The sequence below is a fragment of the Pyxicephalus adspersus genome, chromosome 1 (genome assembly GCF_032062135.1).
Source record: "Pyxicephalus adspersus chromosome 1, UCB_Pads_2.0, whole genome shotgun sequence".
NCBI classification, from domain to species: Eukaryota; Metazoa; Chordata; class Amphibia; order Anura; family Pyxicephalidae; genus Pyxicephalus; species Pyxicephalus adspersus.
The window spans coordinates 64,774,445-64,789,588 of record NC_092858.1 but is presented as its reverse complement, the minus strand read 5'-3'; the positions used below and the strand labels follow the sequence as shown (position 1 = coordinate 64,789,588).

The window sequence follows — 15,144 nt, the reverse complement described above, 5'->3', positions numbered from 1 at the left end:
CAGGAAGATGAAGCCTGCTAGCCGATGCTGCTAATACACATGAATAAAGTGTAGATGTGTGCCCCAGGTTGTGCAGGGTGATTATGCCTGCATGTGTGACTGGGACCTGCTGATCAGTGCTGCCAGGGGGGGGGGACCTCAGCCTGTCAATTCTCACCAATATGACAGAAGAGGATGCTGGCCCTGGAATGAATGCGGATCACATCCCCTGCACACTCTACATCATACACAAAACAGGTAGCAGCAGTTTTACACACTTGGGAAACATTCAGCCCCCTCTTCCTCCTGAAAAAGACGAGCATGCGCAGTGTGACGGGGAGCCCTCTGCTCGTTCACCATTCAAGCTGCTCTTTAGTTTGTATTGGGTGCAGCGCCATACTCCTAAGGAGCCCACACTTGGCACCCAGGGTGTAATGTATGATAGGCGAATACACAAAGTTACACTGGAGTCAATGGTGGTACTCGTGCACTGTCCCTTCATGGAGAACGAGCATGACATTATGACAGCGCAGCTTCTTGTGATTGGGAAAACTACAAATCCCATCAGCCACCTGTCACAGGTCATAAGCCAATCACTGCAGTTTTTTTCCGAACATGGGCGGGGTTTGTGGCGCGTTCCACTGCAAATCCCCAATGCATAGTCTTCAGGTATCGCGCAGCGCGTTCTCGTAGCGGGCGGGATGAAATGAGGACGGAAGTTGCTATAGTAAATCGGGGCGTGTACTTGCACAGTGGGCGGTGATTTTCCCCGACTTTAGTAACCATGACAACAACGCCAACAGCCCTGTCTGAATGCTTCTCTGGCGGGTTGAGAGGGCGCATGAAGTAGGAGAGGGAGGGGTGAAGTAAGACAAGGGGCGGGGTTTCAGCGTGAAAAGAGTATAGGTGGGGCCTAGAGAAACGGAAGAGAGCGGTGGGAGTCAGCGCGGCTCAGTGTATGGTCCTGGTCCCAACACTTATTCCATAGAACGCTGTTATATTGTGAGGGGAAGGTCATATTACAGTAATTGGTGACGAGGGGAAGTCTGTGGTGCTCTGTGTAGGCTGGTCGCCCTTGGCTTGCCTAATTTATATGCCTCTCACTAGCTGAGAGCGTGTGGTAATGTAATTGCCCCGGCTGTCTGGGTAAGACAGGATACGGGCAAGCATACTTTGTATCACTTTCTTTTTATAAACTTTTCAGTGCTCAACCCAGAAATATTTTTAAGCCGGATGGGAAGAAATTTTAGGCGGGTGGGAGCCCCTTTATTGTGACCAAACTCTTTGGTAACCACCCAAAAACAGCCGGGTGGGTGCTGAAAAGTGCCGGGTGGTGCACCCAGCTAAAAGTGCCTGGGGGGAACCCTGCTTTTACTTTTGCACATATATGTGCTGCTGTATCAGAAATGTCTCATTTAAATACATCTTGGAATAATTATATGTGCTTAAAACAGATCTAAACTGAAAATATTAATAAAAAAACAAAACACCTTTAATTCCTCAGATCCATCCATCCCGTTGGAGATTTCTTCAATTTGGTCCTGTGGTGTCCTGCTATATGTCTTTGTCCGCGACGGGCGCCACCATTTTCTTTCGTCCTCTGCTTATGTTACCCAGTCTCGCACTTAGCAGGCGTCAGATCGGGTGACGTAGCCTGCTGTAAAGGTGGAAAATAGCGCTTCGGGCATGTGCAGAAGGAGCAGCCAGGAACCTCCAGGGATACACGATGTGAGTATCCCATTGCTGCGCCGATGAAGACAAAAGGGGAGGAGCTTCACCTTTTCCTAAATTTATTTGACATAAAATGGTTTTCTACCTTTTTATGTATAATTACACAGTATTTATATAGGGCCAACATATTAGGCAGCACTACAATGTCCATGGTTGTGTCACTAGCTGTCCCTTAAAGGGGCTCACAATCCAATGCCCCTACCTCAGTCATATGTTAATGTCTTTAGTCCGGAACGGGCTATGAAGCCCCTTACAGTGTTAGGAATGGTTTAATTCAACATTTATACAGGAAAGATAGGAATTTGAGATCTATAATGTAACTACTACTTCATTGCTTACTGAGTCAGTGACCAGGAACAAACTTGGTTGGTGGTAACCAAGGACAACTGACCTGCATAGGTGTTAGTGACGCAATAAAAAGTGATGATAGGATAATGGTAACTAATACAGAGGTTGGACCCTCTAGTTATTGGCCACCGATACAGAGTGACTGGCACTCTGCCCTAACCTTAGAAGGCAGTGTTTACTCAACCCTAACTTACCCTGTCAGCAAGTACTTACACTCATCCTCCAAGCCAGAATTCTGTATTTAGCAGGCAAAGCTGACTGGTGCTGACTGGTGTCGGCTCAAACAGGAAATTAGAAGCACACTTTAAGTGGAAATAAACTGAACAAAAAAAAAAAAAACTCATCTTTACCTTTTCAGATCCATCGATCCCTCTGGAGGTTTCCTGTATCGGGTTCCCACATCGTCCCGGTATCCTCCTTTGTCCCAGTGTGGAGGAAGCGCGGGGCGCCGCCATCTTCTTAGCCTTCTTCCACCTTTTTCCTACTCACCCGATCTTACACTGCACAGGTGCGAGATAGGGTGAAAAAGATGTGGGGAAAAAAGGAGTGTGCATGTGTGAGATCAGCATTTTTTTGCCATTGAAGAAAAGGATCCTTTTGCAAATGACAAAATCTGGAATGCACAGAAGGAGCAGCCAGAAGTCTCTCAGGATGTGTGACATATGTATCTCACATTGATTACACTGGTCAACAAACATTTTCTTGCCAAACAGATTAAAGTAATTTTAGGTAGTGTTGAATGCACAGATTCCAAATATGGTATTGGTTTTGTTAGATTGGCTCTAGTTTTTGAAATAATTACCTCAATAATAACCTCAGAAACTAATGAAAATTAGGCAAAATTAAACTAGATATGCCTACATATAAAAAATTGAATTTTTTGATGCTTAATGACAGTATATTCTATATTTGATATATTTACAGAACTAATCACTAGAAGTCATTGAAAAACTCTACGATTTCCTTCTTCTGATGATCAGGACAATCGCGTTGAAGGCTCCAGCAGCAGTAGTCTGCCATCATGTGTCTATCCCATGTGCCCTGATACCTTTCTTTCATCACCTTTATAGCTTGATGGAACCTCTACCCTTGTTCCTCAGTGAAATCCCCAAGGTTTTCTGGAAATTTTTGCAAATGTCTATGGGGATAGTGTATCTTTATGCTCATAGTAGCACCCACATTTTTAATGTTTAAGAGTTTAGGTTTTGTACTAGTTCTTCATAATTTTGTGCTTTATGGTTACCCAAGAAGTTCTTGACAACCATGAGATAGCTGTGCCAGGCAGAAGCTTCACTATCAGTCTTGTAACTTGTGAAATTTGAATCCTTTATCACTTTCTGAATCTGGGGTCCATCAAAGATTCCTGCTTTTATTTCGTCAATACTCGATCTGGGAAAGAATCTACAAATGTATTTGAAGCAGTCGCCATACTTGTTTACTGTACTTGTTATGTGTAGTGGAGGGAGAATGATTTTTTTCTTTGTCATCCATTGGCTCGTTAATGATCTTCTTTGCACCTTTTTTTATGTTTTCCCGTGGAGGCCATGTCGCTTTTTTCCAGTGATCCCGCTTTGCTCTACTATCCCACAAGCAGATGAAACATGGGTACTTTGTGTATCCACTTTGCTGTCCAAGTAGGAAGTTCACCATTTTTAAATTAACACATATGGACCATTGGTGTTCATGATAGCAAAGCTTTTGTAGGACCATTTTGATATTTTCATATTCTTTAAGTTTTGTTGAGTGACCAATTGGAATTGATGCATAGCAGTTGCCATTATGCAGTAAAGCAGATTTCAAACTTTAAGTGGAACTGTCTATGAAAAGCCCCCAGTCTTCTGTTCAGTATTCTGGTACTCCCATATGGGTTAGTAGTCCAGGGATGTTACAACAGTACACAAAGTCTCCATCTTCACTGAAATATGGTAGTAGTGTCACCTCTCTTGTCCTATAAACCGTTATTTTAACTTCCGTTCTCAGACAGTTCTTTTGTTTTAGGCTGGATGCTAAAAGTTCAGAAGCTTGTTTTGACAGACTTAGGTCACGTATTAAATCATTGAGGTCTTCTTGGGATAACTGCTGGTTTGATGAAACAATTCCTTCATATTCACTTACACTGGTAGCTCCCGGATTACACTCCAAACCCTGTAAATCCCCCACGTCGGACACAGGAATATCAGGGAGTGCACTTAACACTGGTATGGGAAAATCAGCACCATGCGGCACAGGTCATCTTGCTGATTCCAAATCTCACTTGTTTTTCTTGTAACAATTGAAACTTTTTACATTCACAGCACAAAAATAACAAACATTATGATGGTTTTGGGCTCCCACCATACCATAGGTACACCAAATTTCAAACTTTTTCTGTTTTCCATTTTTCCCCTGACGTAGACACTCTACACAAGTCTTGCATACCATATGTGGAGCCCAATACTTATCTTGATTCCCCAGTTTAATACCAAAATATGCAAGATATGGTTGTTTCCCCAACTCTGTTACATTTCTTCTCTGTTTTGCTGAGAATATTCACCACCATATGTAGCAAAATACATTAGGGTCATTTAAACAACTTTTTTCTTGAATTCATATTTCTGTAAAAAAAACAAAATGTATGAAGAAAATGAAGCCAAATGAAAGTTTCATTTGGCAAAACTGCAAAAATGCAAAACATCGGTGTAAATAAAGATTGATAATAATATGTGGTGTGTTAACATTTGTTGTTGGTAAAATCGACTGTTCCGATTCCTGTCTCACAAGAACTAGAGCCAATTCAATTAAACTGATGTCGTTTGTGAATTCAGCAGACCTGAAATACACTAAATATATTCAAAAATCCTTGGCAAGTGAAAACTATTTTTTGTTGAGCTGTGTTATAGGTAATTGTTTCCATGGGTTTCCCCCACCCATTCCTAGGTGCATCTTTCTTTGCTTTTCAGGATCCAGGACATCAGGTGCATCTTTTTTTCTGGGTTCAAATGGAGCAGGGGAGCTTGTAGGAGGAGATCCAGAAGAACTTTGAAATGAAGAGGAGCCTAAACACTCACTTGCTTTAGTGTAGCAAGCAGCATGGCCATCCGAGCCAGTCAAAGATGAGGGCTAAAAAGGTCAGTTACTTCGAGAAACACTTCAGGAACCTGTGAATAAGGCAACAGGGGAAACACAGTCCATTGTTAGCTCATCTGACCCAAGGCTTTGCTTGCAAAGAAACCTCAAGATAAAGTCCTCCAGTTTGTGGTTTGTCAGTAATGCAACAGGTCCACTTGTGGGAAGAAGGACCAGAGTCAAGGGTTTTCCACAGTTAAGACCACTTATTGTTGTCAACTACTGTCCCTAAAAAGGATTTTTTAAACATAATATAGATGTATGCAGGCATATAGGCGTATATAGGCGTTTGCAGTTCCACAAAGCGTGAACAAAATGTATTATAGAATTTATCTTTACTGCAGCGGAGAAGATTTTTTAACAGCTTTGCACGATCACAGATTGGGATTCATTCCATGCCTTTATGACCTACCTTGATACCAGAGAGGTGTTGGCAAAGACCTGGAAAGCACCGAAGATTGTGGGCAGATCGTCTGCCAGGATACTAGGCAAATGATTGTTGTGCTCTAATTAATTTTTATACTAATGCACAAATATAATATATAAGTTATCTTGTGCTTTGTGAGCTTTAAAGTGGATCTACTCTTCAGGTGTGTACTTTTCCTATGCAAACTTTTCCAAAAGGTGAAAAAGAAGTTCTGTCTTTGTTTTGTTCATAAACCTTTTGATCTCTCTTGATGTTTTTCTTTATTATTACTTTTAACTGTTTTTTGGTATTCTCAACCTGTGTAACAAACTTTATACTCAGGACTATGAATCCCATCCCTTTTCACTTTTAATTATTCCCTGGGCTATGCTTGCTATACCAGGCACCTGTATGGATCAATAGGTGTCTGGAAATGGACATGATCTACCTGCACTTTCCTTTTCTTATAAGGATCTTTTTATTTGTGCAATGCCAATTGAGTCTGTGTGTGGTGGATTTTCATGTTGTTGATGTGCTTATGCTTCTTCTTATACTGGTGTGCTGCCTTAGGTGTCTGTTATGGGTATAGCTTCATGGAATGTAAAGGCATTGTGTTCCTAAATAAATACATGTCCATTCTCCATCATCCTAAAAAGCTTCATGCTGATGTCGTCTTGTTACAGGAGACCCATTTAGACTGTGAAGACTTTCATTGCATGCAAATTCAATGGGTCAGAGGCATATTTGATTTCCCAACAGTAAGCCTTTAGACCGGGGTTCTTAAATATTAATTTATCTGTTTTGGATTGTTATATTTGGGGGTGTTTTTTTATGGGAAACCTATGTGTTAGCAGTTTTATCTATTGTTACTGATTATTTTTTAATAAAGGTATATTTTGTTTTTTTATACTGTACTTTTGATGTGAATACTGAAGCCATATTTTGCAATTGAACAAAACCCAATATATGCTGCATAGTATATGTGTTTTCAATATTTATTGTAAGGGGGTGAAAATCTACTTTATACCAAGATTGTCTAGGAAAAGAAGAAAGAAGATTGTGGTGCCCTACAAGGGAACAGTGGACAGGTGAATATCACAGTTTAGTTCTGCTTTAACTCATGATCTCTATAAAAAAACAAAAACACATTAGTACTGTGGAAGGAGGTCAGGGACTTTTTTTTAGTTTTTTTAAAGTTCCCTGACTCTGGGAAAAGAGGGAAAGATTTGGGTGGCCTTTTTGATCCCACCACAGTGCATGCCACGTTTTCAAGATGGCCAGATTGGAGCAGGGTGTGTTTCAGTTTGGAACTAAGGACCCAAGCTTTAGGTAGCGGCAATGGGCAGCAGGTTGTTCGGAGGAAATAACTGTAAAATTGAATACCCCCCCCTGCTACCTGTTGGAACCTGTGTGCTTAGGTAGAGACTTGTGTAAGCCTCCTATCAATGGGAATTAAGTAATCAGTTTAGTTTTGTTTGCATTTGATCTGCTGAAGTTATGCTTTTCTAATTTCTATTTGAGACCAAATAAATAGATTACAAACTGAAATTCTGCAGTGTACTGATTAATTGTTGACCCCCTAAACGTCACATTGTGCACAGTGTATAAATGAAGCTGTGGATTCAACCTTCTCCTGTGCCAATGTAAATTTACCTAAAATATTGACCACTATTTCAAAGTCAGCCAATGGTAAGGCCCCAGGACCAGGACCAAAACTCAAGTCACCAACATGGGCACTTTTTTTTCTCTCATTTACCATCGATGCAATTTTTACTTCCACTTGTATTAGTCTCCTATGCATATATCTAAAATGCCTTCCTTTTCAGTAGCAGTAAATTTAGTTGGTTACCTTACCAGCTTCAATCTATGCACCTGAAGCATGTGAGTTGAAAAACATATGGTGGCTGGCTTGTTATAATCAGCTTCTTTGTCATATCTGCTTAGTGGCAAATTTTGCTAAGGCTTTTCTTAAAGTTTTTCCTAAACAGACCTTTACTTATTGTGACAAACACTAACCTACATGGGCATATACTGACTACATACCACATAAATCGCATACAGAATCTATGTGATCTAAGTACTGTTTAATAGCATTGTGTTTGCCATTGTGTGGGTGCTAAACATGCTAAATGTTGTTGCCACATTCCATATTGAGAATCTTGGATTTTCTTGTACTATCCTATTTTGCCAAGTTTTACCAGATGAAAGCATTGGTGGTCTTTGTACATACCAGTTCTGTGACTCAACCAATTCATCGTCCAGAAGTGACTACAGCTGCTAAGATAATACATGAATAATACATTTTTCAGGCACTTTGCATTGGTGACTCGTCTTTTTAAAAAGTTTGGAAGACACACAATTCCCATATGTATGTCTACTGCTTTTTTTCATGCTGTTCCTTTTTTATTGTGGCTGGAGCTGGTTTTTCTTAGTATTATTTCACTGTCAATCTTTATGTAGGATGAGGACAATTTAATATTTTTTTTCCCACCAAATCATGCCAGACATTGTCTATATCCAAAGACAAGAGCTCTCCTGGGACCTGACTGTGCAAAATGCAAGTGTGGTGGTACTGTGGCACATGCCATGTATTTTGTGTTAAAATATATATATACATTTCTAATATCCAAACTAAAGTCTGTATAATGGAATACCTGCCTAATTGTAGAAAGAGTATCAACAACAGAAATCTAACCCCTCATTTTTTTCATTTTTACACCCCTGCCCACCCTTTGCTGTCTGTATGAGCAGAGCATTTTACGTGGGGGTTATGTCATATCACACAACCTCATGGAAGTGGCAGCTTGGAATGTTCTAGGTAGCACGAGAATCCATCAAAATAGTGGTTAGTAAAATAGTTTGCAGATCTAATGTGGATATCCACATCTGCCATGCTTCCTTATTAGAACTTTGCTAGTTGCTGGCTTTGCTTCAAACCTAAAGCATGCATGCAGCTACAAAGTCATACTTCTGTGTCTCTATAGCCTAAATATATTCATGACAGCTTAATAATCATGTTCATGTCAGGAATGGCAGCCTTCCTATTTCTGCCATGAAGTGAGAACTCCTGATCTGTGTATTTGTTCAGGTTTGGTGATTAGGGAGCATAGAAGATAATCAGCATGACATTCAGGCAGCTAGAATTTTCCTGGTCAGCAGAGGCAACCTCTATAGTAAGGACAGAGGAATGACCCAAAGAGTATGAGAATGTTGTGCACAGCAGGTGCTGGCTGTAGTGTCAGCTGTGTGTACCTCCCTCCATTGCTGTGTGTAATGGGAGGCAGGAGGAGCTTGTGGCTGCCATGGATTACATCTATTATGTCCAGGGAGCTTCCACCATAGCAATACATTTGTCAATCAGGCCGATGTAGCTGCAGTTATTAAATAGTAGATAATCATTTGTAGGCACCATGTAACATATGAGGGTATTAGACACAGGGTTAATCATGGGAGGAGCAGAGGAAGAGGAGGAGTTGTGTTTTACATTGACACTGCATGTGGGTCTACTATGGTGCGACAAGCACTGTATCTGTAAGATTCCCCACGATACATTCTCACCGCCTTGCTTCGCCCCTGCAGGAGGATGCAGTCCCTGGCCCGGGCGGGCTGCTCGCTGCTTTCCGCTGCCATACACAGAAGAGCTGTATGGAACAGGTACAGTAGTGTATGCACATCTGCCGGAGGACATTGGGCGACCCCCAGTGGATATGACACGGGACTACAGGTGTACAACAGCCTGAGCAGGAAGAAGGAAGCGCTCGTCCTGAACTCTGCGGCTCTAGCAACATGGTTAGATGGTGAATTGTATGGAGGGGTAATGCGAGGGCACACATAGCAAGGAAAGAGGGATTCTGTAACATTAACAGACACAAAGCCATACCACAATTATAAAACTTGCCATTTATGTGCTTTATATGCTAAATATGTCCCATATTCATCTAAATAGTGATAACTGGAGTGATTATATCATTTACAATGTATCCAAAGTCAAAATGAAATTATATCATCTGCTTGTGAAAAAAGAGCTTTAATTAAACTTTTGGAGGGGGCATATTTAGGATAGTTTGATTTAGTAGTGTAGTGAGTTTTTTTCTTTTTGTGTATTTGATTATTCTTTGTGCTGTCACTTTACACTTTTATGTTGCAAAAGATCAGGTCCAAGGAGGTTAGAAAGCGATTACTTTGGCAATGAATTAAAAACACTTATGTTGGGCTTTACTTAAATTGAAAGTTTAACACTGATAGCTATTACCTCTTGCAGAGTTCACAATACTGCCCCTGAAAATGCTTTTATCAGGTAATCTTTCCAAAAAGATAGCAACATCTATGGTCACCATTCACAGTCATAATCAAACAATAAATAAAAATCCCGGTGCTCAGGTATTTATATATGCTTTATGTATACATATCTCACATAGATCAGCAGCCTCTCATTCTGTGGATTGTTACAGTCTGTATGAATGATGACCAAGGGTAGGATCAGATCTGATCGAGTGATCCTGTGTGGCTGGCACCTTGCTATCTGCTCCGATACTGGCACTGCAACACTGGCAGCAGTACTAGTACCACTTAGTGCCACCCCCATTCATTCTATATGAAGCTGCTGCTGGGCTAAGATACATGTGGACTCTCCCCAGAGGCAATGGTTCCCTGGCGTTTGGAAGTAGTAAATGTACAGCAACTTTACCACCAGGGTGAACATGGCCCAAAAAAATGCTTCCCTCCTGCAGAATACTGACGTAATACTTTTCCCAGATTGCACCACAAGAGCCTAGTCACATGACTGGCATTTAATCTGCTTCAATAAACAAAAAAACATTTTTTAAGAAGAATTATGCAATTGATTTGTTTTGTGGCAACAATTTATTCATTCTGACCTCTAAAGTACTTACCAGGTCTGCGTTATTAGGCCTTGTATTGCAGTGTCTCTAATAAGAACTGTCTGCATGGCTTCAAAGTCTAAATGTATTTTGTGATCTGGCACATTCATATGATCCTGATATTTAAAATCCTGCGGCTAATGTGACTGTTAGTGTACATTTGTGCTTGAAGTCAATGCTAAGCTGGAGGCAATAGGATTTGTAGTTTTCTGCACACTTTTCTTTCCAGTTACTTTTTCACCTTTTTGCCCTCTGTGCGCTTTTTTTCAAGTTGATGCCTTTTTCAATAAAATACATAAAATCTGAGCATTTACTGAATATTCTTTCTTTCAGGTATAGCTGTGGGCCTACAGTTTATGATCATGCACATCTTGGGCATGCATGGTGAGATATTACTTACATCTGTGCCATCAAATACAAAGAACACTTGCATCAGAAAGGGATATTTTACATAATAATAGTTGAAACATCCACGCTGAACTGATAGCGGGGTTTTACTTCCATTAAACTTGATTATGTTGGCATAAATGTATGTTAGATAAGGACCCTGCATAGCTTCTAAAACTCCTTTGTGCTGCTGTTATAATAAAATGCTGTAATTCACTACTGCCTGAAACCGCTGTTTCTTAGTAGTTGTGTGTAGGGCTTTTAACATATATTTATTATTTATATTTGGAGAATGAACATCAGGGAAAACTGAGTGACCATGCAGAAAACACCAGTCACAGGCCCCCTTTGCACAAGAGAAACGTCTATAAGCTCATCAACACTGGCAGTTCAGTATGTCATTTTTCTAATGACAATCTGTCAATCAATCAATGGCAGGGGCCATCATAATCTCACAACATGATCACCTAGAGGCCGAAGATATTCATGTTTAGTGAGGGTTATCAACTATATCTGAATTGTTGCATATTCTCTTCATTTTATGTTTTTAAAAACTTGTAAATATTACCAGGAAAAAAAAATATTAATTTGACAAATGTGGCTGAGTAATATTCCGCTATAAACCATTACATATTTAAGGGTTATGTACCTTCATGGGCATCTAAATTTGCCTATATCTAAATCTATCAATGTTTAGTCATGTACTAATCTTGATATTCATATTTATTAATTATTGCTACATACCTACCCTGTAATACTTACCTACTTATCATCCACTTATTTTCATATGCATACACATACCAGTTACCAATTTTTTATATATATATATATATATATATATATATATATATATATATATATATGCATACCAGGCTCTGATATCTGTTGCTAATCCATCTAGACCTTTTACGTCTTAAGTATACCCCTGAGGAAGTAATAGGCAAAACGCATCAGGTACAAAACACGGTTATACCTCAAGTAGTTGTGTATGTCTTGTATGGTCCTTATCCCATGATGATATAATAGGCCTTGGACAAAATTATCCTGTTGATTTACTGTATGTTTATTATGACTATGTATGCATACTGAATATCAATACACATCTACTATTTTTAGAGAAACCCCCTCCCTTTGCTATCCTCGTTTTGTTTGTTATTACATGATCATAAGGCGTGGCTATCGTTATATAAATCATTACCATACAGAGAGCAATAGAAGTTTATTTTAAATAGACAATTGTGGCTGAGGTTTAACAACCCTAACAAGAATAAATCTAGTTGTGATCATTTTAATTTTTTATTTTTTATTCTCTTTCAGTTCTTATGTTCGCTTTGACATAATTCGAAGGATTTTGACCCACTTTTTTGGCATCAATGTTGTTATGGTGATGGTAATAACAGATGTTGATGATAAGATAATCAAGAGATCTAAAGAGGTAAATGCTGCACTGTTTTATTTGTTTTTATGTTTTAATACTGTTATTTTTTATTGTAATGGTATTTTCATAATGTGCTGCAGTCAATTTTCTGCTTAAAATATTAAAAGCTATGTTATAACCAGTATACCAGGGAGTCTTTTATAACAATGTTGATTCTTAGATTAGGTTTTTTAATGTAATATTAGGGGGATCTGCACTAAAGCTGCGTACACACTTGCAATTTTTGTCGTTGGAGAGGATCTTTCACTATCCTTTCCAACGACAAGGGACTGCACGTTCATGCTCTATAGAGAGGGGAGGGGGAGAGCGACGGAGCGGCACCCTGCTGCGCGCTCTCCCCCTTCCCTTTCATTAGGATCGGTTGTCGTCCATCGCCCGTGGATCCGGCAGGACGGTCGTTCGGACGATGGAAGACACCGACTGTACACAAGGCAGATTTTCGCCCGATATTTGGCCGATGGCGATTATCGGGCGATAAAAATCTGCCGTGTGTACGTAGCTTAAGTGTGGCGTATCACTAAAGAGGTTTATTACTGGAATGGGGGTAGTTCTATCACTGAGGGGGTCTGTGAATGTGAGTCCTCCCTTCCCTACTTCTGCAGCTGATCTTTACATTATGACAACTGATCCTTCTGAGATTTTGCAAGTACTGAACATGCTGTTGGGTCTATGTGTGACTGATCACCACTTGGCTAAATTTTTGTCCGTCAGTCAGGTTCTAAAAAGGTTGAACATTCGCTGTCTTACCTTGACACCCTTTACAGTGGGCTACGTCACCCTATCTCGCACCTGCGGAGTGCGAGATCTGGTGACGTAGCAGGAAGACCGAAAAAGAAGACGGAAGATGGTGGCACCCAGCAACGAAGAAGAATTCCAGGACAGCGCGGGACCAGATCAGGGAAAGGTCCAGTGCCATCTCGATGGATCTGCAGGATTGAAGGTAGGTGTTTTTTTTTCCCCACTTTAGTTTTGCTTTAACTTAGTAACTGAGGAAAATGACTAGCCATCATATGTTTTGCCAGTAATATTCAGATGCAAATGATCAAAACAGGTCACTTTCTATTGCTCTGTGGTTCGGTTCTGATGTGTTAATGGTAGTGGACAATACTCAAAGCAGACCATTCTGACTGATCTGGGTTTGGAACAGAAGAACTAGATCTTGAACAATAGGTCCTGGCGGTATATTTGTACAGCTACACATTGGGTTTTGGAATATGTAGAGTTCAAGTGGCACTCATGGCGATCAGGCCAGTCTTTATTGCAGAAAGGGACAGGCAATGTCCATTCTACAAACAAATCATAAATACTTACCCGCCTGATCACTGTCTTCTGCTGTCAAAAAACACACAAAGGCATGTCCTGACCTTGCCATTGGCTGTCAGGACTGAATGAATTCTGTCACCCTGAGCAGGTCAACCTAGAAAGAGAAAGAAGAAAAAAGATGGTGGTGCCTATGAAACTAAGACTGGTGAGTTAATGTAAAAAAATTTAATCAGACAAGTAAGGTTATTTTTTTGCGGAAAAGACCTCCAAACTCCAATGCTTGTTCAAGGAGCTCACTAGCAAGTAAACTCATAATTTAGATAACAACATCAGTATTTGCACGTTAGTAATGTCAGCTCCCAAATTTGCATTCATGCAGGTTTTCTTTAACATTGAGGCCAGTATTAATCATTTACACTTACTGCAACATTCTTGTTGAGATACTGCCAGGCCTAAATGAGTAATGCTTGTTATGTCCTAACAAAATTTTGTAATTTTGGTTTTCATAACCTAAGAATAGCAAGCAGAATCTGATCAATTTGATTTTCATTTTTCTTTACATTTATTCTGTTAGTTTAGGGTTTTCTCTAACATGTGGTATGTGTTTTACATTAATTTTGAAATATCCATTATAAGTTAACTAAACATAAAAATAAACAAGGCAAATCCAACAGTAATCTGATTAGTACATGATAACAAATAATGTTGTATAGTGGTGATAATGTTATCAGTATAATGGGAATAATCTCTTTTCACACTTTAACAGACATGTTCTCTCCTCTCTGAGGATGGGCAGTCACTGGAAGTAGATGATGAGCAATTGTCTTACCCTGCTTTATTAACAGACACAAGAGATCCTGGCTGTGTAGATAGATGTACATTAACAACTAAGCACTGCAACACAAACGATTTTTTTCATTTAGGTTCTATCCCAAAGGTAATACTGATAAGCTTTAAACTTGAAGGTACCCATAGCTGTTTGCAAATACCTATATATATATGAAAGGTATCCCAAAGCCCAGCATGGTCTTATGAAATAGTGACTTGAAATTGTGGCCTATAAAGTTTCTAAACTCTAATGCACCTTGTTTGGTCAGTGAGGTTGATCATTATATTTATAAGATATGAATGGGCAACATCTTAAGACTTGAATTTGCTGCTAATGGAACCCCAGGTTTCTGTGCATTTTCAATGCTTTAAAGTCTGTTTATGGTGCAAACAGACATCTTATGGTTCAGTTTTTAATGCTTCTGGTAACCACAGGTTTTCTTTTTAATAACTATGCCAGACAAATATTTTGCTGTAGGAATATTAGAAAAACAATGACTTGAGGTTAGGAAGACTGGTTGTATTGTTCTACAATATTTAAAGCTGTGTTGACTTGGGTACTGGATCCAAAAAGGCATCTTTTGTCAGTTTAACCACTCACAGCTTAGTTATCTCATTAAGACCTTGTTTAGGAGATGCTTGATATGGCTCAAAACCGGTTGCCGAGAGCCTAATTTTGTCATCTGTTTAATTTACGCTAACCTTAAATGTTTCACTCTAGCATTCTTGGTTCTAGCTTTGTTGCAGACATTGTTCTTATATTCTGCTTTAAACACAAT

The 15,144-nt window shown here is 39.7% G+C and overlaps 1 protein-coding gene and 1 long non-coding RNA gene across 3 annotated transcripts in view; both read left to right on the top strand.

The window, feature by feature from the left end:
• Positions 1 to 527: 527 nt before the first annotated feature.
• LOC140331215 (uncharacterized) lies at positions 528 to 6,713 on the top strand. Its single transcript, XR_011920892.1, has 2 exons — positions 528 to 1,707; positions 2,983 to 6,713. It is a non-coding gene; the product is annotated as an uncharacterized lncRNA (long non-coding RNA).
• A 1,991-nt stretch (positions 6,714 to 8,704) lies between these two features.
• CARS2 (cysteinyl-tRNA synthetase 2, mitochondrial) overlaps positions 8,705 to 15,144 on the top strand; it is a 35,435-nt gene continuing 28,995 nt past the window's right edge. The window contains exons 1-3 of one of the 2 annotated variants that reach the window (XM_072412001.1): positions 8,705 to 9,358; positions 10,783 to 10,833; positions 12,154 to 12,271. In XM_072412001.1, the coding sequence (XP_072268102.1) occupies positions 9,153 to 9,358; positions 10,783 to 10,833; positions 12,154 to 12,271 (375 nt within the window). In that variant the 5' untranslated portion in view covers positions 8,705 to 9,152. Of the gene's footprint in view, positions 9,367 to 10,782; positions 10,834 to 12,153; positions 12,272 to 15,144 lie in introns of both variants that reach the window. The other variant, XM_072412004.1, reaches the window with a different exon arrangement.